At 43.8% G+C, this 24,591-nt stretch overlaps 1 protein-coding gene across 1 annotated transcript in view; it reads right to left on the reverse strand.

Annotated features, from left to right (window-relative positions):
- Positions 1 to 24,591, reverse strand: part of LOC144508612 (protein FAM184B-like) — a 236,249-nt gene that overhangs the window by 5,525 nt on the left and 206,133 nt on the right. The window contains exons 13-15 of the mRNA XM_078236838.1: positions 23,937 to 24,054; positions 8,085 to 8,189; positions 67 to 272 (exon numbers count right to left, since the gene is read on the reverse strand). Of these exons, the coding sequence (XP_078092964.1) occupies positions 67 to 272; positions 8,085 to 8,189; positions 23,937 to 24,054 (429 nt within the window). The remainder of the gene's footprint in view (positions 1 to 66; positions 273 to 8,084; positions 8,190 to 23,936; positions 24,055 to 24,591) is intronic.

The following is a 24,591-nucleotide window of genomic DNA, read 5'->3' on the forward strand; positions in this document are numbered from 1 at the left end:
TAGTGGAAGCTATTAATAGGTTTTGAATAAGAAATCGTTTCAATACAAACTAGAGTGCACTAATACCTTGGGGCTTGTTTAGATGGCTGGACTTGTAAAGGCTGATTCAATAATGTTGATGTGCTGCTGAGGCTTTGGTCCAGGCTTGGAGATTTAGTCATTAGAGGGAACTTAGTGGTTGGACTTGATTCTGAGCTTAGAAAGCTTTTTTCATATGAACTCAGGTTTGGAACACTGACCACCCGGACTGGTAAGTCTTCTGTTCTCTTCTTCTAAAGTTAAGCATCATAAAAAAAGAACAGATTAAATTATATTAGTTACTGCTTGCAAGAAACGTATTTTAATGGCCCAGATTTTAATGACTTAAAATCCATAGTCTGAATGCTATTGTTAATGTGCAAATCTACCAGCAATTTCTGGCATTGAAGAGTTGTCCTGTGAACTGTGAAAATGTGGCAGTCACATCCTTAAAGTTGGTTTGATTTTCATGAAGTTGCAGCTTCTGCAGGTTACAAATATCTCCCATTTAAAGTGCACTCTAATAGCAAGTTTTTGTTTCAACATGGCTTGAAAATTAAGGGACTTGCTTCAATAGCCTTATGAGCCTTGACATCCATTTTCGTTTCATGTTGTTACTGTACATGCGTCAAGAACTGCCCATTCTAGGTCTTTAAACACTCCTCTCCCCGGGTCTCTTGTTCATTGCTTTCCTCTCGCAAACCCCTCACCCTCCGCTCTCACTCTAGTATCCCTTGCTGCTTCCTTCTCACTGTCATTTCTCAAGCCCTCGCTGTGAGCAAGGGCTCAGAAAAGGGGCAGCAAGAGGATTGGCAGAGGGGTGGCATACAGGAGGGGTTTTGGGAGAGGGAAATGGGAAGAGGGAAAGTTATAAACTGGGAGGTAAGACGAAAGAGTATTAAGAAAGAATGAATAGAAAGAGAATTTCTGGGCCAGTTAATCTCAAGGCAGTCAATGGGTTTTTAATGTAAAAATTACAGATCAGGAATGTAACCTACCCTTACTAAATGTTTTATGGAAATTCTTCTGAATACTAAGCTGTTTTTAGGAACATATTCGGAGTACTAAAAAAGGATAGCTGTAATTACCAATTAAACTTAGCACTGAAAGTTACATCAAGTAATTCATAGAATCATAGAAACCCTACAGTGCAGAAGGAGGCCATTCAGCCCATCGAGTCTGCACTGGCAACAATCCCACCCAAGCCCTATCCCTGAAACCCCACATATTTACCCTGCTAAGCCCTCTAACATACACATCCTGGGACACTAAGGTGCAATTCTGCATGGCCAATCAACCTAACCTGAACATCTTTGGACTGTGGGAGGAAACCAGAGCACCCGGAGGAAACCCATGCAGACACGGGGAGAACGTGCAAACTCCACACACAGAGTGGGAATTGAACCAAGATCCCTGGAGCTGTGAGGCAGCAGTGCTAACCACTGTGCCACCGTGGCATATAACACCTCTTTAATGTCTGGCAGTCAACCTCACTTGCCCCAGAAAGCGAACAATTATAAGTGTGGAGTCTCATTCCATCTGGTTGTGAGTTGGAAATTTTAAAAGATGACAAAAACAACTGAAAAATTATTTATTTTCGGTCTCTTCTCTTGCAATCCAATTTTTCTTTCCCTCTTTTCCTTCCCTGAACCTGATTTGACATTGAATTCATTTCTGTAAAACATCTTCCTTCTCAGTCCTGTTTATTTCTCAATTCCTTAATCTCCCTGATGAAGGAGCTAAAGTGTTTGTCCAATTATTCACCTTATACTCCCCTGTTATGAAAAATGGCCATGGATGACAATTTAAAACTACCAGACCAATGTGAGCTCATGCAAAGTGCCAAGCCAAGTGCAAAGTTGAAGGACATTGATAGTGTGGATAGGAAGGCACTTTTTCCATTAGTAGGGGACATAGATTTAAGCTAAAAGGTGAAGGTGAAGAGAGTAATTGAGGAGCATTTTTTTCACTCAGAGGGTAATGGGAGTCTGGAAGTTACTGCCTGAAAAGTTTATTATTTATTAGTCACAAGTAGGCTTACATTCACACTGTAACGAGTTACTGTGAAAATCCCCTAGTCGCCACACTCCGGCACCTGCTCCGGTACACTGAGGGAGAATTTACAGGGCCAATGCACCTAACCTGCACATTTTTTGACTGTGGGAGGAAACCAGAGCACCCGGAGGAAACCCACACAGACACGGGGAGAACATGCAAACTCCTCACAGACAGTGACCCAAGCCGGGAATCAAACCCAGGTCCCTGGCACCATGAGGCAGCAGTGCTAACCACTGTACTGGAAGGTTCAGTCAGAAACTCTGGTAATGTTCAAGAAATATTTAGATATTCACTTGCACTGCTATTTGGTGCTGTAAATGTCTATGAATTTATGAAAATAGGACATCATGGAGAAGGAAAGTTTTGTATTACAAGAGTAAATAAGTGTTGGTTGAAAATCAGAGGAAGTCCAGGATTAATATATTTTTATACTTATTTGGTGAAATTGCTGATGAAATATTCCTAATGCAAGACATTGATGAATTCTCAGCAAGCTTTGGTGAGATAGTAAAAGCTTCTGACAAGTATTTCAATTTGCAGAGTGCACAGAGCTTCAAAAGAAGGTTAGAATAACCCCAACAAAGAACAAAAGGGCAAAACACAATGTCCTAGCAAGCCCCAAGATGGTCACAGACCAGTCAGTGCAATGAGGTGCACAAGTCAAAGAGTTTATTGAAGAGGAAAGTTGTGGCTGAGAAGCAGCCAGAAGGATTAAACATTGAGCGTTTTGAAAATACCGATGACACATTACTCTAGTTATAACAGCATGTGACAATGCTGAACCATCTGGCTCCAGGTAAAGTAGTAGAGTGTTCCAAGCTGTGAAAGGATAATGAAGCCATAAGTAGCACAACTGAACAACTGAAATGAAGTAAGACTTCACTGGAGACAGACCTAGCTAACAGTGAAACCAAAATGAAGAACAAGGACAGACGGTGAAAGGAAAGACAGAAAGAAGATTGGAAAATGTTCATATCAAAACCAAATTGGAAGACTTCAAGCTGAGTAAATACCTTTGAAAATGCATTTTCAGCTAAAACTTCAATGAACCAACCTGTTCTAGATTTGAATGAACACATTTCTGATATATCACGAAAGTACAAAGAAGCTTTGAAGGAAAAAGATAGGTTGAAATAGGTTGAGAAAAATGCAACAAGCAAAAATATGAATTGTGTACAGACTTGGTACATAACCCCAGAAAAGCACAAGGAGGTAATAGCAATTCTGAATTCCACTGTTGACAATTGAAAGAGGGAATTAGAGAAACTCAATCAGAAATACAGCCAGGCACAACAGCCAGCAGAGAATGTACTCAAAGAACCCACTGCTTTGAAAGACTCTTTGAATAATCTTGTCCCCTGGAAAAATATGAGGGGCGAATCTTACCAAAAACATTCCAAGTGCTGAATAAGCATGAAAACGGGAGAGAATAGCACCAATCTTTTGGACAAGCTTCCAGTTGCCACACCGGCCAATGCTAACCCCCAACCCCTCTGCAGAGTATCCCCCTTTCCCCTCCACCAATGAAGATCCCCTCGCCTCCCCCAGGGGGCCTGCCCCCTTGACACTGCGCGGTGGGCACTGCCAGGTGCCAGGCTAACAATGCTAAAGGGGCATTGCCCAGTCCTTCCCCTGACCACCGGGGAGGGGGGGGGGCTTCAATGGCCTTAGTTCCCACTGGTGAGACCATCACGTCTGGTCCCCATTGGTGGGGACCATACATGATCCTCACTGGTGAGGACCTCGAACTGGTAAGCAGGTAAGTACAAGTAAGCCTGGCGATAGCTTCCAGGACTCACCAATGATATTTAAAGGTCATGAATATTGAAATTGGTTTGGGCAGGAAGCCAAATTTTGTCAGCAAAACAGTGCCAGTAACATCGTGTGAGGCAAAATACTGGGCGTGAACCCAATTTTCTGCCTCTCGCCCGAGCTTACCAGCTCGCTATGCCAATCAACTGGCAGGTGAGCCCGTAAGATTGTCCCGAGGAGTTAAAAAGATGTCGAATACTGCTTCAGAAAAAGCTGTGTTAAAACAATCAGTAGTGAAAAAACAATGCACTGAAGAGTGAGAAAGCAAGAGCTGAAGAACAAAATAAACATCTGAATGAACAGCTGATTTTTTTTCAAGGTCAAATACAAAAGGAGTACACAATCCTTCAGCAGCATGAAGAAACAAAGAATGCTTTGAACAGCAGAAAGAAGGAACAACAAAAAAATGGAAGATTCTGCTGAATTACAAGTAAACTCAAGCTTTGCAAAGAAAAGGAAATGTTGTTGATGGTCCTTCACATGCTGCTTTTCACGCAGAGAGTGGTGGATGCCTGGAACGCGCTGCCAGAGGAGGTGGTGGAAGCAGGCACATTAGCAACATTTAAGAGGCATCTGGATAGGTACATGAATAGGAAGGGAATAGAGGGATACGGACCGAGTAAGGGCAGAAGATTTTTTCTTTAGTTTAGTTAGGGCATCATGATTAGCACAGACTTGGAGGGCCGAAGGGCCTGTTCCTGTGCTGCACTTCTCTCTGTTCTTTATTCTTTACAAGGATCCCTCTGCTCAAAGTTTATTCCTCTGGAGATTTACGTAGAGCAACAGGAATTTAACGTCACTCTGAATGAACTGATGAACCAGTTGTCAGAGAAGATTCAGCAATGTTCTACATTCCAGGAGGAAAATACAGGCAGACATCCAGGCATTAAAAGAGGGAATACAGCGATAGTAAATTCCTGTTGAAGAGTTTAAGACAATGAAAACATCACTAAACAACAGGGTCTTGGAACTGCAGGAAGGAAAGAAGATAAAGCATTGTTGCGCACAGGAGCAACAATAAATAGAAAACTTGCAGCTCCAATTAAAGTCAGAAAAATACTTCACCACCATTTCTGCAGCACAAGCATGTGAACGCAGAAGTTCTCAAAATGGAGCATGAATCTCAGCAACAATTAGCACAAACGCAGTGATAGAATGTGATCTTGAAGGATAGCACAATTTGACTTTGCTAAAGTGTTCAGTGCTGAGAACCAACATTCCACGTACGAAAGAAGCGTTTGTTGAGGAAAAAAGAGAACTGATAAGAGCCGAAGTATCGCTCACAGGAAGTAGAATATTTGAAAGAAGACTTGAAATGCCTAAATGATAATCTTATAGAAGCAAATTCAATGAAGCTAGATCTTCAATTAGAACTTGATGAACTTCAAGTATCAGAAGTCTTTATTAAATATCAAGGAAAATGCCTGCAACAAGAGGGAGTGCTGATGAATCAGAACTGTTGGTCGAATGCAGAATTAATTATCAAAATTGATTAAATTCTTGAACTTCGATTCAATTTAAAGAACCTGAAGCATGAGATGCACTGTATGGAAGAGCAAATCCAGAGCTGGGAAAGTAGATAAGGAAAATGCTCAGAAACCAACTGAGGATTTAACGAGTGAATTGAGAGAATCTAAGAAGCAGTCAGTGACCATGGAATAAAGATTCCGAAAGGAACTGGAACTAGTTGCCGAGGTAAAGTTGTGAAATCTGTATAAGGGGGGGATCAGGATATTGAGTTTGATGATCAGCCCTGATCAAAATGAATGGCTCGAAGGGCCAAATGGCCTTCCCCTGCTTCTAGTTTCTATGTTCTATAGATAACTCTGAAGCAAAGACAACTGCACTCACCAGAGTAATTGCAGAGCTGAATGAAAAGATGCACAAGTTTGGAAAATAAGAATAAACAAATATTTGGGTGAAATTGTGAAACATGTGTGAATAAAGGCTTCATTTTTGAAACATTAGTTTCCAGCAAGATTGTGGCAGATCCCATATGGAAAAAGAGAGTCCTAGCCCACTCTATGAATCAATTGAATTAACATCCTTTGGAAGGAATGGGACAAACCCAGGGAGTCCAAACAAAGCTGACAGGTTGTTGATGAGGAGAAATTGAACTCTAGGGAGAGCAAAAAGTTAATCAGATGGAGACAACCAGGTTCCTGAAACACGGAATACCACAATCTCAACTCCGAAACAAGAAAAGCTTGCTTAAAGAAACTGGGACTAAGACTCCTCGAAATGTGATCAGAATGGGATAGGAAGAATTGTCAAGCCTCCAGACTATCTGATTTTATAAAGCCTGAGAGATGCTAGTGCAGGGAGGAGAAGGGTAACACATAAAGGAAGATTGTACTGTGAATATGTTCAGGTGAAGGCTTTGGGGGGTTGGGGAAGTGTGGTACAAGGACTTTTGTCCCAGCAAGGGTTAATATGGGACTAGAGAACAGTACCACCCATAATTGGACATAGAGAGACAAAAGAAAGTAGATGAAGTACAGTAGGAATCCAGCATGGAGATAGTACATGATTAAGGCTATTCTCTGGAGACATATATAGTATGTTACCAATAAACATCTCATGTTTAATCATACAAGCCTCCAGACCTCTTAATGAGACAGTGAACAAACCCTTATAGCAGAATCAACTTCAATGGACTGAATACTGTTTCCAGATGGCCGAAAACTGTCTCCCCGCCTGGTCCTGTTTCACAACTTTCAAATGGCCAAGGTTCCAAAGGAGCACAAATAAAATGCCTCCAAGGCACTTGGAAGTACTCCTTGAAGTGTATTGGCTTAATGACTGGGAGGAGCTTTCGACCAATTGTTCACCTTCAAGTTTATTTATTTGTGTCACAAATAGGCTTACATTAATATTGCATGGAGTTATTGTGAAAATCCTCTAGTCGCCACACTCCGGCACCTGTTCGGGTACATTGCGGGAGAATTTAGCATGGTCAATGCACCTAACCAGCACGTCTTTCGGACTGTGGGAGGAAACCGGAGCACCCGGAACAAACTCACGCAGACATGGGAAGAAAATGCAGACTGCACATTCAATGACCCAAGCCGGGAATCGAACCCAGGTCCCTGGTGCTGTGAGGCAGCAGTGCTAACCACTGTCACGCACGTCCAGGGTGCATTATGTTTTGAGATATGTCGTATCTTCCAGATATTTTGAGCCTGAATGAAGAAGAAAAAGGAGTGGCAGCGAGAAGGAAGCTAATCCCGCACTCCTGAATTTGCTACCTTGTGGGATAGCCTGGTCATGTGCCCAAAAGCATGTGTTCAGTCACATGAAGACACATAACAGAAACCCATGACCCTGAGTTGACATCATCCTCAAACCAAAGGACAGCCGACAATGATAATTATAATCTGCAGTTCATAAATATTAAAGCTGTAAAATATCAAGTAGAATGATCTTATGCTGTTTCTTCAGTTGGCACTGTTCTTCAGTGGAACAGTGTAGGAGGCCAAGTTCAGAGTGGGAATGAATTAGGGAATGAAAGTGCCACAAAACATATTAGATATGCTTTTGGCAGAGGAATGTGCAGCTCTGGTTGAGGGTAAGGTAGTTGGTAAGAGTGTATTTTGTATAGTACTATTCTGAAGTTGTGGATCGCAGAAAGGGTAATGGTGAGGAGGCTGGTAAGAGGGTAGGGGTACATCTGTCTAATGTGCTTTTAGGTGACTGAACTTCTCTGTAGTTTATTCATTAAAGATGCTAAATAAACATTACTTCTTGTTGTTACATGCATAGGACACTAACCACCACTACTACCACCCCTTGATAATTGAAGCCAATAACTTTGATAGATTGTAGCTCTGGATATCAGACAGACCACAACTCCTCTTGCTTGATCTTCTGCAAGCAGAATTTCCACTCCCCTGTCACTGAAATTAGCAGACCATCATTGTCACAAAGCTGCTCTTCCTCAATAATAACTTTCCTTTCAGACATTGTGGAGCTTTAAATTCTGGAAACAAGACCAATTTCTCGAATCCCAAGTGTATTGGGAGAGAGAGTGTGCTCCATATGCACACACACACACAGACAAATGCTGACAGGCTGAGTATTTCTATTATTTTCTGTTTTTATTTCAAAATCCAATATCTGAGCATTTCACTTTCGTAGCAGAATAAAAGATTTGCATAACATTTTCCAGATATTTTAACAAATGAAAACTATTTTACCTTCATGGTGGGTGTGAAACTTCCAGTATGAGGACTTCTGGCAAAAGATCTACTGATGTTACTTTCACTGTTTGCCATGGCCATTTGCTGAAACCTTCTTTCATCCTATCAATTTCATACAATAATTACTTTTTTTTAAAGCAATGAATTTACAAATAGACCAACTTAAGCCAGAAAATAATTCTAACAAAAATCATAATAAATTTTATTCTAGAGTTGAAAACTCTAAATTAAAACTTAGAACTCAGTTCAGTATTGCAATGAGTTTCTAAGTGATGAAATAAAAAGCTACAAAACAGCATGGAATAATTTTCAGTTTTGACACTTTAGAAAAATAGGCCGGAATCTTACCACCTTTCATGCCGGCCGAATTTTCCCATCCTGTCAAAGTGAACGGAGATTTGGCTGGCTGCCAAATCCTCCAACTTTGCTGTAATGGGAGCGTGGTGTGAAGAGCAGGTAAGATTGTGCCCAAAGGATCAGGAGGCCATTTGGCCCCCTTTCAACGAGGTGCCTGCTCAGTTAACTCCATACACCCACCTTTGCCTCATATCCTTCATTCCTTTAATTAACACAGAATCATAGAAATTTACAGCACAGAAAGAGGGCATTTGCTCCATCATCTTGGTGCTAGCTAGAAGGAGATTTCCAGCCTAATCCCACTTTCCAGCTCTTGGTCCCTAACTTTGTTCCAGGGAAAACAAAAATCTATCAATCGCAGTTGCAAAATTAATAATTGACCCAACATCAACTGTGGAAGGAAGTTCCAAACTTCTACCAACCCGTGTGTAGAAATGTTGCTAACTTCATTACTGTAATGTCTGACTCTAATTTAGACAATATGCCTTAGTCCTGGGTTTCCCAACCAACACAAATAGTTTCTCCCTATCTACCTTATGAGTTCCCCTTAGTCTCTTGAAAATTTCAATCGAATTGTCCCTTATTATTCCAAATTCCAAACAATACAACCCAATTTTATTTAATCTATTCTGGCAATTTAACCATGCGAATCCAGGCATCACTCTAGTAAATCTAAACGACACTCCTTCCAGTGCCAAGATCATGATATGTAACCCTTACAACTTAACATAATATGCCAGATGTGATCTAAGCACGATTTCTCACACTTTGTATTCTATTCCTGTAGATATAAAAGTCACCATTTCATTAGCCTTTTTGATTATTTTTATCCCTGTTCATGACATATTAATGATCTATGTACATGGACCTCTAAATTTCTTTGGACCTCCACTGCTTCTAGCTTTTGACCATATAGAAAGTATCTTATTCAAACAGTTTTCGATTCAAAGTGGCTGACCTCACATTTACCGATACGGAATTCCATTTGCCATTTCTGGCCATTCGTTTAATCTATTAATATCTCTAATTTTATGCTTCCGTCTACAATGCTTACAATGTCATTGATCTTTGTGTCATGGCAACTTTGGATACGTGGTCTGCTGAAATTGTTAATAAATATAGTGAATAGTTGAGGCCCTAACACAGATCCCTGTGGGATGCCACTACAAAGAACAAAGAACAATACAGCACAGGAACAGGCCCTTCGGCCCTCCAAGCCCGCGCCGCTCCCCGGTCCAGGATTGAATCCTGAATCCAGGATCCCCGCCCAATTTTCCAGCCTATCTACATACCAATATCCTATCCACCGAGCTGTCCCTCACAGCTACGATGCTTTGTTCATTACAACCTATTAACTTACCCCCACCCCCCCATTCCAGACCATGTGATCTCCAGGGAGAGGCGAAAACCCAGAGTGAAAAACCCCAGGGCCAATATGGGGAAAAAAAATCTGGGAAATTCCTCTCCGACCCCCTAAGGCGATCGAAACGAGTCCAGGAGATCACAATGGCCCCGATCGGAAAATGCTTCCCAACCCTAGTCATTTCCACTTCCACGAACACCATATGAATTCCCTGCCCCCGAGACAGGTTCCCAACTATCCGCAGTCTCACTCTGTACTGGCACCAGCAAGATGATCATAGAATGAAGCCTTGAAACGAGAAACCAGGAACAATTAGCCCGCGCCGCTCCCTGGTCCAAACTAGACCACTCTTTTGTATCCCTCCATTCCCACTCCGTTCATATAGCTGTCTAGATAAGTCTTAAACGTTCCCAGTGTGTCCGCCTCCACCACCTTGCCCGGCAACACATTCCAGGCCCCCACGACCCTCTGTGTGAAATATGTCCTTCTGATATCTGTGTTAAACCTCCCCCCCTTCACCTTGAACCTATGACCCCTCGTGAACGTCACCACCGACCCGGGGAAAAGCTTCCCACCGTTCACCCTATCTATGCCTTTCATAATTTTATACACCTCTATTAAGTCTCCCCTCATCCTCCGTCTTTCCAAGGAGAACTAGTCAAATCGCATCACACAGAGTGCCTACCCATTATCCCTACAGTCTTCTGCTCCTCAGCCAATCTTCTATTCAAGTCAATAAGTTTGATTTCAATTCCACAAGCTTCAATTTGAGCTAACAGTCTTTGAGGGACTTTGTAGAATGTCTGGAAATGCAGATTTTTCTTTTACACGAGATAGGAACAATGCCTCCAATTAATTTGAGAAATTTGGCTCTGCACTTAAAGCTTCCTCAATATAGACTGCCAGGAATAAGGAGAAATTGTCAATAGACTGATTTAACAATGAGAATCCAAGGATTAAAATAGGATTCTGAAAAATTCTGATGCTGAAAATTCATAGCGATATTGGACAAAGCAAATACTGTTTGTCTCAGTGTACAGCTCAGTGGACCATTGTTCAGTCAAACAGCAGCTGGTCTGTTATCTTTAATAGGAAAACGAAAATTGCTGCAGTGGAATTGGGGTTAGTCAGTGAAAAAAAACACTGGGCTCAATTTTTACATTCAGCACTCCTGGAATAGAGCTTTGTGCATTGCAAGTGTACAATCAGGAATATTGGAATATAGATGATAAACAATGGAGGTGGCCACACGCCCAAGTTCTCTGCACATACTCCTGTCATGGCAGACTTTCTACAAAAGGGTCTGATGACACAAATCAATCTCATTTGATCCTATTGGGTCATCACTTCTGTGGAGTGTTAATCAGAGTCGGATTGTCACTAGTCCATTCATTTCCACTTGCACTAAAATGCAGTCACATCTTCCTCGTCAGACCTTCCAACTTGGGTCGAGTGAGAATAGTGCATTGCAGCAGGTTCCCGAGGCCCTCTGTTAAGGGCAGCACAGTTGGGGGAAACAAAACCACCACTTTTGTAAGGCACCAGTTGCCCTAAAGCAGGTGAGTTTAAATGTCCATCCACTTTGAGAAGCTAGCAGGAAGGTAGGAGTGTAAGCTAAGTGGGTAGGATGGGTGGCGGTGGGGGGTCACAGGTAGAGTGGGAGTGGAGGTGTTGGCTGGTCATGGAGGGGGTTGGGTGATCAAGGGACAGGTTGGATGATTAGTTGGGGGGTCAGTGGGAGAGATGGGGGTGAGTTGGGCGTACGGGGAATTTGAATGGGGTAAGTGAGTAGAATGGGACGGAGATAGTTTGGTGATGATTAGGGGGATCCGGTGGTTAGGGAGCAGGTCAGGTGATCGGTCGGGGTGTGGGGTAGTTGGGGTTGGGAGGGCATTTAGAGAATGGGGAATAATGACGGGGGGGGGGGGGAGGGGAAGGGGGTGTCAGGTGGACAGTTGAGGTCAAAAGGGCAATTGGAGGGCTGGGGATAGTTTGGGTCTGGGTCTTAGGAGGGCTATTAAGGGGTTTAAGGAGGCAGTTGGGGTTTCAAAGGGCAGACGGTGGGGTGGGATGTCAATTGGGTAGTCGAGGGGATGGGGAACCAGTCCGTGGGGGGGGCGGGGGGGGGGTGAGGTAGTGATTAGGCAAGAAGTAGGGGGCCAGAGGGGGTATTCAAGGGTGGGTGTAGGAGCAGTCAGGGAGCTCTATGGGTTGTGGGGGGAGGTGTCGAGGGAATAGTACTATAGTTACTCGGGTTAGAAGTGGTGATAATTCTTCTAACTTTTCCTTGGTAACTGCTCTTGTAAGACAGTCAAAGCAGAGTTTCCGATGGTTCCCAGTGCAGGGTAATTGCCGATCAGTTTGACCTGGGCAATTGGCATGCTATCCATATGTGAAGAGCTCTGGGGAGGGATCCCAGCACATTGTTATGTACCCTCTGTGTGTGATGCTCTGGAAATTGGACGTTATGGGTCATTGTTTTCTAAAAGTGTCATATTACTATACAACTAATGTCATGAAGGGTTCAATTTGTTCAGACAGTAAAATTGCTGTATTAAGGAACGGGGAAAGACCATTTAGCCCCTTGAGCCAGTTCCACCATTCAAAGGAATCACGGCTGATCTGCAACCTAACTCCATAAACCTGCCTTTTCCCCATATCCCTTAATAACATTGGATACCACTAACCTATCAATCTTAGTTTTAAAATGTACAATGGATTGTAATTCTTAATTCCATTCATAAAAAACCTGACTCTAGTTAGTTGATTATGCCCCCTTGTCCCAGATTCCCCAACCACTGGAAATAATTGCTCTCTCTCATGCAACTAGAATACTTCAGCAATGTTTTTGTTGCACAGCATCCATTTGAAGCAATGTTTAAGATCCAATTCCAAAAAATCCTTGCCCTCACAATCCTAGGCATCCATGTCCTTCTGCTAACTGTTTACTATATAGCCCCTCTGCCTGTGTCGTTCTCTTCCATGGCTAAATGTAGGCAGTGCTATGTGAGCAATAGCAGCTTTTTACTGACTGACTGCATCCAAAACTCATGCATGCTCACCAACTCACCCCCTCCCTTCTTTCTATAGACCCCTCACCCTGATGTGTCTGAATATTCAAATAAGAACAAAGAAAGTTACAGCACAGGAACAGGCCCTTCAGCCCTCCAAGCTAAAACCCCCTACCCTTCCAGGGGCCGTATCCCTCTATTCCCATCCTATTCATGTACTTGTCAAGACGCCCCTTAAAAGTCACTACCGTATCCGCTTCCACTACCTCCTCCGGCAGCGAGTTCCAGGCACCCATCCCCCTCTGTGTAAAAAAACTTGCCTTGTGCGTCTCCTTTAAACCTTGCCCCTCGCATCTTAAACCCCTAGTAATGGACTCTTCCACCCTGGGAAAAAGCTCCTGACTATCCACTCTGTCCATGCCTCTCATAATCTTGTAGACTTCTATCAGGTCTCCCCTCAATCTCCGTTGTTCCAGTGAGAACAAACCAAGTTTCTCCAACCTCTCCTCATAGCTAATGCCCTCCATACCAGGCAACATCCCGGTAAATCTTTTCTGTACCCTCTCCAAAGGGAGATAAACCTGCAGCATAGAATGAGAAATTTAATGTTTTACAATTCTGGAATGCAACATTGGCGGGAGATGCACTTTCAGCCCCTATTTATCACATAGGGTTTGCAGTGATGGCTATCATCAGAGCAATGAAACTGATGGTCAAAATAAATGTAGAGTTACAACAAGGAAATTGATCAATGTATCATTGTGGCAGATTCTAGAGCGATGGAGGAGTCTGCTTAAGACTGGTGTTCCTTTTCCCGTTTGAAATCTCTAACAGTGTGTGCTCTGGAAGCTTCCAAATAGCAATTCAAAAAGGTTGATCTTAACCATGTACGATAGTGTGAAAGTGATGGTGTGTTGGCAGCTCCTCTTGCATCACTGATGATTTTTATTTCCATTAACTTCCAAGTGAGAGATTTTCAAAAACGCATTGAACAAATTTTTAGCACCTTTTGAAAGTTTTAAAGTTATAATCTTTTAAAGACATTTCAATGTGTTAAGGGCAATTATTTGCAATGGGAGTGCTTTTGTAAATGGGCAATTTTATAAATGAATTTACAGATCTCAGCACAATGATGGTCACTGAACTAATGTATTGTCAGACCCCTGCATTCTGCTGCAGTGCTCATGGTAGTCATTTGTGCTATTTGCTAAGTTGTGCCAAAGTTTCAAGGTCACTCACAACACAAGGCATTCTTTTAAATCATATGTTCAATTTATTGGAAAACATAAATTGTGTTATTTGCCCAATATTTTCTCATTTCCCTCTCCATGGCTGGATTTGTCTTCTGGGGTCAGGAACCCGATGTTGGAAGAACCTCCGAGTCCGGACCCCTCACTGTGTCGGAATTGGATCCCAGCACATTTTTCAGTCTCAGACCAATGAATAGTCAGAGACCATGCTCACTGTCCAATCGAAGATGGTAGGCAGGCTCCTGACAAAGTGTGAATTACTGACGTATTGAAAAGAGAGAGAGAGAGAGGTTCAAGATGGCGATCTCCTCTAAATCTTTTTTAAAATAGAAAGAGGCCACAGCTGCCAAGTCATCCTCATGCCCATCATGAGATGGAGACCATAGTGGTGCCAGTGGTATGCTGGGCGTCACCACGCCAGTGGATTTCCACTCCATCTGACGAAGGAGCATGCTCCGAAAGCTAATGGTATTTGCTACCAAATAAACCTGTTGGACTTTAACCTGGTGTTGTTAAAACTCTTACTGTGCGGTAAATATTCCAGCCCTGCCCACCTCTGGTCCTCCTCACTTTGGATTTTGAAACTCTGACCTGATGACTCTTAACTTCTGTCTTTTGAAGGATCTGTTTCAAATTCCTCCTCCATCAGTAAGTGACTCAATCCCTCATTATTCTCTTGTACTTATTTTTCATGTACCTCCCCAATCTCCAGGCTCTTGACAGCTTTCCTGTCTCCTGTCAGACTTGAAATTCTGCGTTTGGTGTTACTTGGGTCACTGTAACATTGACCACACCATTCCAAATCAGCCCATCTGCCGGTGAAATCTTCTTCCATTGCCTCCAGATTATTCCAGTGCTTCCCCCGTTGAACTTCGGTTCATCCAAAGCTCTGCCACCTGCTTCCCATCTTACCCAACCAACAACACCCTCTTCAGCGATCTACATAGAATCATAGAATCATAGAAACCCTACAGTGCAGAAGGAGGCCATTCGGCCCATCAAGTCTGCACCGACCACAATCCCACCCAGGCCGTACCCCCACATATTTACCCGCTAATCCCTCTAACCTACGCATCTCACGACTCTAAGGGGCAATTTTTAACCTGGCCAATCAACCTAACACGCACATCTTTGGACTGTGGGAGGAAACCGGAGCACCCGGAGGAAACCCACGCAGACACGGGGAGAGTGTGCAAACTCCACACAGACAGTGACCCGAGCCGGGAATCGAACCCGGAACCCTGGAGCTGTGAAGCAGCAGTGCTAACCACTGTGCTACCGTGCCGTGAAGTCCTAATCCTGTAAGGTTTTAAACTCGCTATTCTCATCCTTATATTTAATTCCCTTAATGGCCTCAATTTTCTGATACTTGGAACCCTTTCCAGTGTTACTCCTGGAAATTCTGTACATCTCCGACTCTACCCTCTTTGTGCATCTGCTCTTCCTCATCACCACCAATAGCGACGATGTCTCCAGGTACCTCTGTTCGACTTTCTAAAATTCCCTCCTTAACTTTCTCAGTCTCTCCACCTCCTCCTTCAAACCCATCTGGGTGACTTGTAATCTATCCTTTTTAGTTTGGTGTCCATTTTTACTCTCTTCCATGAAGCACCATGGGGTGTTTGTCTACGTTAATAGCATAATACAATTTCAAGTTAATGGCCAGTACCTTACGTCTTAAGTTTTAAATACCTCTCTGATCGTTTTTATGGCTTTGATACTGCTCGTGTAATCTCTCTGATGTACATTGTGCTTCTGATGCACTTGCATTCTTCTAAACCTCTGATGCTCTTAATAATTTCGAATGTGCTTCATGCTATTTTTGCTAGCCAGGTTCACTTTCTTCTGGATGTTCCCCTCTCCTAATTCACTTCTTCTTTTAGCAAACAGATGAAAGCAAATGAAGCAAAACTCTAGAATACTAAACTAACCTTGCATTCATTATTCATCCTTCATCAGTTGCCTTACATAGTATGATACTTCGATGAAGCTAATCAGTTAGGGGTCCCAATTTTGATACAGCATGCAATCATCTATTCTAAATTATCAACAGATCATTCTATGTTTAGCTCAGTGACAAGATGGATTGTATAGTATTGAGATTGGAGCCAAGAGATATGGGGAGGGATTTTCTGGCCTCTTCGTGGTGTGTTTCTCGTGGTGGGAGGCACAACGCCATTCACCACTGGTGGGATCCTCTGCTCCAACCATCGTCAATGGGATTTCCCATCGACTGCGCCCCATACTGCCAGGAAACCCACGGCAGGGGTGTGCCATCTGTGGGACCAAAAGAGCCACTGGCGTGAACATCCAGAAAATTCCGACCATTGTTTTTCCCTAATGCAGAATTCTGGTCTAACTCAGCTGAGGGAATTGGAATTTAGAATGGAAACCATTGGCGGGATTTTCTGGCCTTTCCCGCCAGCATGATCTTCTGGTCCCGCCAAAGGTGACTCCTTCGGGGTGGGTTCTTCAGCGGAGGGGTTGGGTGAACCATACAAATTGCCATAGACCTTGGCAGGACCAGAAGATCCTGCCGGCAACCTGTGGTGATCTATCTTTGCCGCTGGAAAACACACCTTGGCAGGGGGGATCCCGCCCATATTCTTTCTGGTCCTCCATCCTTACTCACTGCCACAATAAATCTTAATAAGGATAGGGGGAAAGATTTATTCAGCCTGCCTTCACATCTGTGAATCTGGTAATATTCTTTTGCTGAGCTTAGCGACATCCTTCTTTGAGGAGGTAAGAGGATGCCTACATATGTTATTTATATGGGCTCCCAGGAGCTGATCAATAAGATTCAACTTTTAACAAAAGTGCAAACAATGGAATTTGAGACTACCTATTTACATGGGCAAGTAGGAGCGTATAATGTATATGTACTATAATTGGCAGAACGTGTATTGTGGCCCCAGGTGTTGTATGCATGCTCAGCTTCTCACTACATTTATAAACATCTTAGGTAATGGCATAGAAAGTTTTATATCCAACTTGACTGATGACACTATGTTAAGCGGCACAATACAGTTAGAGCAGAGAGTTGCAAAGGGACATGTGTAGATTGAGTGAGTGGGCAAAACAATGGCAGGTAAGAATTCAATGTGGGGAAGTGTGAGGTCATACACTTTTGGTCTAAGAAATCTAGATTGTGTATTTGCTAAATAGTGAGAAGCAAGGAATGGTGGAGGAATACAGAGATTAAGGAGTCCAAGTATAGAAATCACAGAAGTTAATGAACAGGTACAAAATAAGAATTAAAAGGCTGATGGAATGCTGGCCTTCCTCATGGGGTAGAAGTTACGTTACAGCTATGCAAAGCTCTGATTAGACCTCATTTACAGTTCTGTGCTTAATTCTCAGGAAGCATATATTGGCCTTTGCCGGGGCGCAGTGCAGATTCACCAGAATTATATGAAGGATAAAAGGGTCAAGTTATGAAAACAGATGCATAGCTTTGGCTTCTTCACACAAAGGAAATTTAGAACATTTGCCCAAAAAGTCCAAGGTAGACTGAAAATGTCTAAACTGAAGTTGACATATCTTAGACAAGACAATTGAGGGCTTTAGTACCAAAGCAGGTAGATGGAGCAAAGATACATGTCAGAAATGATGTAATTAAATGGTAAAACAGGATCAAAGAACAAAGAGAAAAGTACAGCACAGGAATAGGCCCTTCAGCCCTCCAAGCCTGTGCCAATCATGATGCTCGAACTAATCTTAAAAAAACCTTCTGCCCCTTACTCAATCAGTATCCCTCTATTCCCTCCCTATTCATGTACCCATCCAGATGTCTCTTAAATGTTGCTAATGTGCCTGCTTCCACCATGTTCTAGGCACCCATCACACTCTGCGTGAAATACTTCCTTCACACATCTCCCTTAAACTCTCCCCCACTCACCATGAACCTGTGCCCCGTGTAATTGACACTTCCACCCTTGGAAAAAGCCTGTGACTATCCACCCTGTCTATGCCTCTCATAATTTTGTAGACCTCTATCAGGTCTCCCCTCAGCCTCCGTCTTTCCAGTGAAAACAATCCTAGTTTATTCAATCTCTCCTCATAGCCAACACCCTCGAGACCAGCAACATCCTGGTGAACCTTCTTTGCACTCTCTTCAAAGCTTCCACGTCCTTCTGGTAGTATGGTGACCAGAACTGTACGCAATACTCCAAATGCAGCCTAACCATGATTTTATATAGCTGCAACATGGGCCGCGATTCTCCCATCGCGACCAACAACTTTTCTGTCGGGTCACGGTGGGAGATGCGCGTCACCGGCCTTGAACAGGGATTTGCGCTTTGCCGGGAATGCATGCGCATCTCCCAGAGCCGGCGAACAGTCGCCGATCAGATCACGCTGGAAACCGGCGGGAAGGCAGGTGTAAGTAATTTAAATCTTTTTTGAATGTATTTTAAATACGTTTAAAGAAGTTTATTGAATCTTCCACCCCGCTAGGAGTACTTCATTCCAGTGGGTTTACACTAGCTCCCCACGTTCGGGGAACTAGCGGGAGACCCCGCCGGGATGAAGGAGGGGCAATCGGGGCTCCCACGAGGTCGGGCGGTGGGGGAGGTGGTGCCCCCTGGGCATGGGCACCCTGGCAGTGCCAGCCTGTGTCCCCTGGCACTGTCCAAGGGGCAAAGTGCCCATGCCCAAGGGGCACCATGGCACAGCCCACCAGGCATCGAGCAGTGCCAAGGGGGCGGGGACTATGGGCGATCGGTGGGGGTAGGGAGTCCCACTGCTACTCTGCAGACAGGATCGCTCTGGGATGGAGCGAGGGCAGCGATTGGGGTGGGGGTGTGTGGTCTGCCGGGGCGGGGGTGGGGGGGGGGGGGGGGGGGGGGGGGTTGAAATCTCCATTGTTGGGGGGGCGGGTGGGCTGTACATCAGGACGCTCCGGGGTGGAGGGGGTCAGGGCTGGCCCGGGAATTGTTGTGGGGGCCGTGATTGGGCCATGGGGGAGGGGGGCTGGAGGGCAGCACTGCGGGGGTCCTGGGCTGGCCAGCGATTGAGCTGGCCAGCAAATGGGGAGACTGACAGATCGGGACCACTGCGCATGCACAGAGTTCCAGAGCTGTCAGACTCTGGTGCGAATTGGCCCTGTCCCCCTGGCTTTTAATGAGATTCATGACTGGGACCTCTGCAGTGCACAGAGTGCGGAGATTCAGGTGAGAAGCTGAACTGACAAAACAGTCGGGATTTAGAACCGTTTTCCCACGAATTCAGCGCTTTTGGGAAAATCGCCCCCATGACTTCCCAACTCTTGTACTCAATGACCCGGCTGATGAAGGCAAGCATGCCATATGCTTTCTTAATCACTTTGGCCACCTGTGTTGCCACTTTTCGGGAACTGTGGACCTGCACGCCCAGATCCCTCTGTATGTTAATGTTCCTAAGGGTTCTGCCATTCACACCTAAATTTGATCCTCCAAAATGCATCACCACACATTTGTCATGATTAAATTCCACCTGCCATTTCTGTGCCCAAGTCTCCAATCTATCTATATCCTGTTGTATCCTCTGACAATCCCCGGCACTATCAGCAACTCCACCAATCTTTGTGTTATCCGCAAACTTACCAATCAGACTCCCCACATTTTCTCCAGATCATTTATATATACTTCAAACAACAGGGGTTCCAGCACTGATCCCTGTGGAGCACCACTGGCTACCAATCTCCATTCTGAAAAACACCCTTCCACCCCTACTCTCTGTCTTCTATAACCAAGCTAGTTCTGTATCCATCTAGCCAGCACAGCCCGAATCCCATGTGATTTTAGTTTTTGTACCAGTCTGCCATGTGGGACCTTGCCAAACCCCTTAGTAAAGCCCATATAAACTACATCCACAACCCTTTCCTCAATTATCTTTGTCACCTCTTCAAAAAACTCAATCAAGTTGGTGAGACATGACCTTCCCCGTACAGACCATGCTGCCTGTCACTAACTAATCCATTTTCTTCCAAATGAGCATATATCTTGTCCCTCAGTATCTTCTCCAAAAGCTTCCCCACCACTGACGTCAGGCTCACCAGCCTATAATTTCCTGGATTATCCCTGCTTCCTTTCTTAAACAAGGGAACAACATTGGCTATTCTCCAGTCCTCTGGAACTTCACCCGTGGTCAAAGGGGATGGGCAGATATCTGTTAAGGCCCCAGCTGTTTCTTCCTTTGCCTCCCACAGTAACCTGGGATAGATCCCATCTGGCCCCAGGACTTGACAACCTCATTGCAATTTAGGATACTCAACACTTCCTCCTTCAATATATTGACATTTTCTAGGGAGTTCACACATCTATCCCTGACCTCAACATCTGTCATGTCCTTCTCCTTGGTGAATACCAATATGAAATATTCATTAAGGATCTTACCCACTTCCTGTGGCTCCACACATAACTTCCCTCCATTGTCCTTGTGTGGGCCTACTCTTTCTCTTGCTACCCTCTTGCTCCTAATATTTGCCTAAAAAGCCTTGGGATTCTCCTTGACCCTTGTTTGCTGAAGACATTTCATGGCCCTTTTTAGCCCTCTTAATTCCATGTTTAAGTTCCTTCCTACTTTCACTATATTCCTCAAGGGCTTTGTCAGTTTTTAGATACCTAGACCTATTGTATGCTTCCTTTTTCCTTTTGACTAAGTTTACAATTTCTCTGGTTATCCATGGTTCCTGAATCCTGCCGTTTCTATCCTTCATTTTTGCGGCGACATGCCTGTCCTGCACTTCAAACAACTGGCCTTTAAAAGCCTCCCACATGCCAAACGTGGGATTTGTCCTCAAATAGCTGCTCCCAATCTACATTTCCCAGTTCCTGTCTAATTTAGATGTAATTCTAGTTTAGATGTAATTCTAATTTAGATGTAATTACAAGGATGTTGCCTGGATTGAGTGGCAATCCTTATGAGGATAGGCTGAGGGAGCTCGGTCTTTTCTCCTTGGAGAGACGAAGGATGAGAGGAGACCTAATAGAGGAGTGTAAGATGTTGAGAGGCATAGATCGGGTGGACTCTCAGAGGCTTTTTCCCAGGGTGGAAATGTCTGCTACGAGAGGACACAGGTTTAAGGTGCTGGGGGGTAGGTACAGGGGAGATGTTAGGGGCAAGTTTTTCACACAGAGGGTGGTGGGCGAGTGGAATCGGCTGCCGTCAGTGGTGGTGGAGGCAAACTCAATAGGGTCTTTTAAGAGACTCCTGGATGAGTACATGGGACTTAATAGGATGGAAGGTTATAGGTAGGTCTAGAAGGTAGGGATGTGTTCGGCACAACTTGTGGGCCGAAGGGCCTGTTTGTGCTATGTTTCTATGTTTCTAATTGGCCCTTGCCCAATTAAGCACCCTCACCCAAGGGCCACTCTTGTCCTTATCCACGACTATCTGAAATCTTATGGAATTATGGTCGCTAAGCCCAAAATGCTCCCCCACTGAAACACCAATCACCTGGCCCGGCTCATTCCCCAATACCAAGTCTCGTATGGCCCCCTCCATGGTTGGATTATCAAAAAGCCCTCCTGGATACATCTAACAAATTGCTCTCCATCCCAGCCCCTGGAGTCCCAGTCAATATGTCACCCACCACAACTATCCTGCTTTTTTCACTATCTGATTGCACAGCTGCTCTTCTGTCTCCTGTGGGATGCTGGGAGGTCTCTAGTACACTCCCAACATTGTGATTTCACCCTTCCTATTCCTGAGCTCCACCCATAATGCCTCACTGCAAGATCCCTCCAATGTGCCCTCCCTCAACACAGCTGTGATGTCCTCGCTAATCAGCAATGCTACTCCCACCGCCTCTTTTGTTTCCCCTTCTGTCCCGTCTAAAACAACAATATCCTGGAATGTTAAGGTAACAGTCCTGTCCCTCCTTTAGCCATGTCTCCATAACGGCAATATCATAATTTCATGCAGTAATCCAGGCTCTCAGTTCATCTGTCTTACCTGTTATACTTCTTGCTTTGAAGCAAACGCACTCCAGACCTCCAGTCCCACCAAGCCTGTGGCCTCCCTCTGCCAGCTCTTACTCAGTCTCACTTTTTTCCCCAAAGTCCCTACACTTACTGGCCTGCCGTTCCAGTTCCCACTCCCCTGCCACATTAGTTTAAACCCTCCCGAACAGCACTAGCAAATCTCCCACCCAGGATATGGTGCCCCTCCTGTTCAGGTGCAACCCGTCCTTCTTGTACAGGTCCCACCTTCCCCAGAAGACTTCCAGTGATCCATATATCTAAAACACTCCCTCCTACACCAGCTCTTTAGCCACGTGTTCAACTGTACTATCTCCCTGTTCCAAGCCTTACTAGCATGTGGCATGGGGAGTAATCCTGAGATTACTATTCTAGAGAGCCTGCTTTTTAGCTCCCTTCCACCTCCCATGAATTGTCTTTGCAGGACCTCTTTCTGCCTAGGTCATTAGTGTCAATGTGGAAATTATATCTGTCTGTTTACCCTCCTGTTTCAGGATGCCCTGTACCCACACAGAGACATTCAAGACCCTGGCACCAGGGAGGCAGCAAACCACCCTAGAGTCTCGGTCGCGGCCTCAGAAACGCCTGTCTGTGCAAGGGGCTAAATCTTCTATTCCTATTAATGTGTGCCCTTCATGAATATCTGAAGAGAATATAGTAACTGCTCCAGGCTGCAAATGAGCCCCAAACTGATAATGCCTAATAGCAATCCTTTCCATTGAGTGACAGGACGCTGATATGATTTTCGAATCTTGACAGTGGATGCACCTCCCTTGCTGTGTTGCTCCAGGCATGGTGCATGCCCCCAATATGCTAATAATCCATCCCCAAGATTTGGATCTTCTACACCACCAGATTTCTGGTGGCAAAACAATGTTACCAAAATCTCCATGCTGAGGTTATTTTTAACCAAGATCGAAATACACCTTTTACCAAGGCGTTTTAACACCATGGTAAACACAATACAGCAATATTTCAAATACATTTACAAGAGACAAACAATAAAAATCTGTACACAGCATTGCTAAACCAGAAAACATTAACGGCATCAAAAGCTGCAGTTAGTGGCATTTACTGCAAAAAACCCTGATGTTTTACAATGCGCTTAGAAGTATTAAGCATCATATGAAGATGAGCTGTTGTGCGGTTGAGACTCTTGTATGTACTCCACCACCTCGGAGGTAAAGTCCCATCTCTCTTTTTGCTTTATGGATTGAAACTTCACAATGACCAGTTTGCAAAATGACACACTGTGAAACAACAAATGCCTCCAACTCCTTTTTATCCACTGTCACATTTAAGCAAGGAAGAAAACCGATTGTGTCAGAATGCAGTTAATTGCACAGCCTCAAACATTTGTCTTTGACAGAAATAAATGTTCTGTTGAAGTGAATAGCATTTTTGTGATAAAGGTTTCCTACTGAAGCATGACAGCTGTCACTGTGGAAGATAATCATCCCCTTTCCCTGAACTGCATTTGAACCTTTATCTCCCCCAGTAAAGGTTTGTCATGGAGAATAGCTGTGCAGGCAGCTCATCAGACACGACAGATAAAACAATCTTTGATTTTCAAGTTTTGAACATCAGATTAATGTTATCCTTTTTTGTAAAAAAAATCATGACAGCTGGCCCTTGAACGTCCATTTTCCTATTTAACCATCAATGAAGTGAAAGAATTCAATGTACTCATTATTATAAAGCATGTACATGTTTGAAAGCAAATCTTGTTTTAATTCCTTAAAATGATGGAGATCATTACGGATGTAACACTTATGCTAGACCTATAAATAAATGAAACACTTTAATTCAGACATTAATTGAATTGGTTGAATGAGAATGGATTATCTTTCAAAGGATGCCAGGTCTAGATTGTAATTTGTTGATCTCTATCTGAATATGCTTACCAGAAGTCTTTTGATAACCTGGTCACGTTCAGATAGCTTATCTTGAAGTTTGTTAATGTGGTGTAAATCTTCTGGTTTAGAATCATGTTTCCTTGATTTTTCTTCCATCTCTTTCACTCTGCGAATAATTACAGGTTTGTCAGAGACTGTTATGAGTCACTTATCAACACATTGTAATAATAATTTATATTGCAACTTGACAATATAATAACACTCAAAAAGAGTTAACACTGTGACAAGAAATAATAGTGTGCTGCTTATTCCACCCCAAGGTGGGTGAAAACATCTTGCTGTTATGTCTCTTGTACACAACAAATAAGAAGAGGATGCCAAGTCTGAAAACAATGAGGTATTATTAATAGTACACGTCAAAGTGGAACAAATTTCAGATGAAGATGTGAATCGAGACAAGAGAAATAAGTTGATTCCAATTGTGGTGCTATGCTGTTAATAAGATCTTGGCAATTTGCTTTGCATAGTTTTATCTATGTAATAGGGCGATTGAATTTCTGCAGTTGTCTCACTTGTTCACCATAAACTGGCCAGAAATCTCAGAAAATGGGGCTGTGGGACTGGTTTTCATCCCAGGATGTTTTACAAGATGGGGCCGTAGCTTGGCGGCTTCTTGCTATCCCCAGCATACCCTCTAATTCTA

Source organism: Mustelus asterias, chromosome 1, assembly GCF_964213995.1.
Source record: "Mustelus asterias chromosome 1, sMusAst1.hap1.1, whole genome shotgun sequence".
Lineage (NCBI taxonomy): Eukaryota > Metazoa > Chordata > Chondrichthyes > Carcharhiniformes > Triakidae > Mustelus > Mustelus asterias.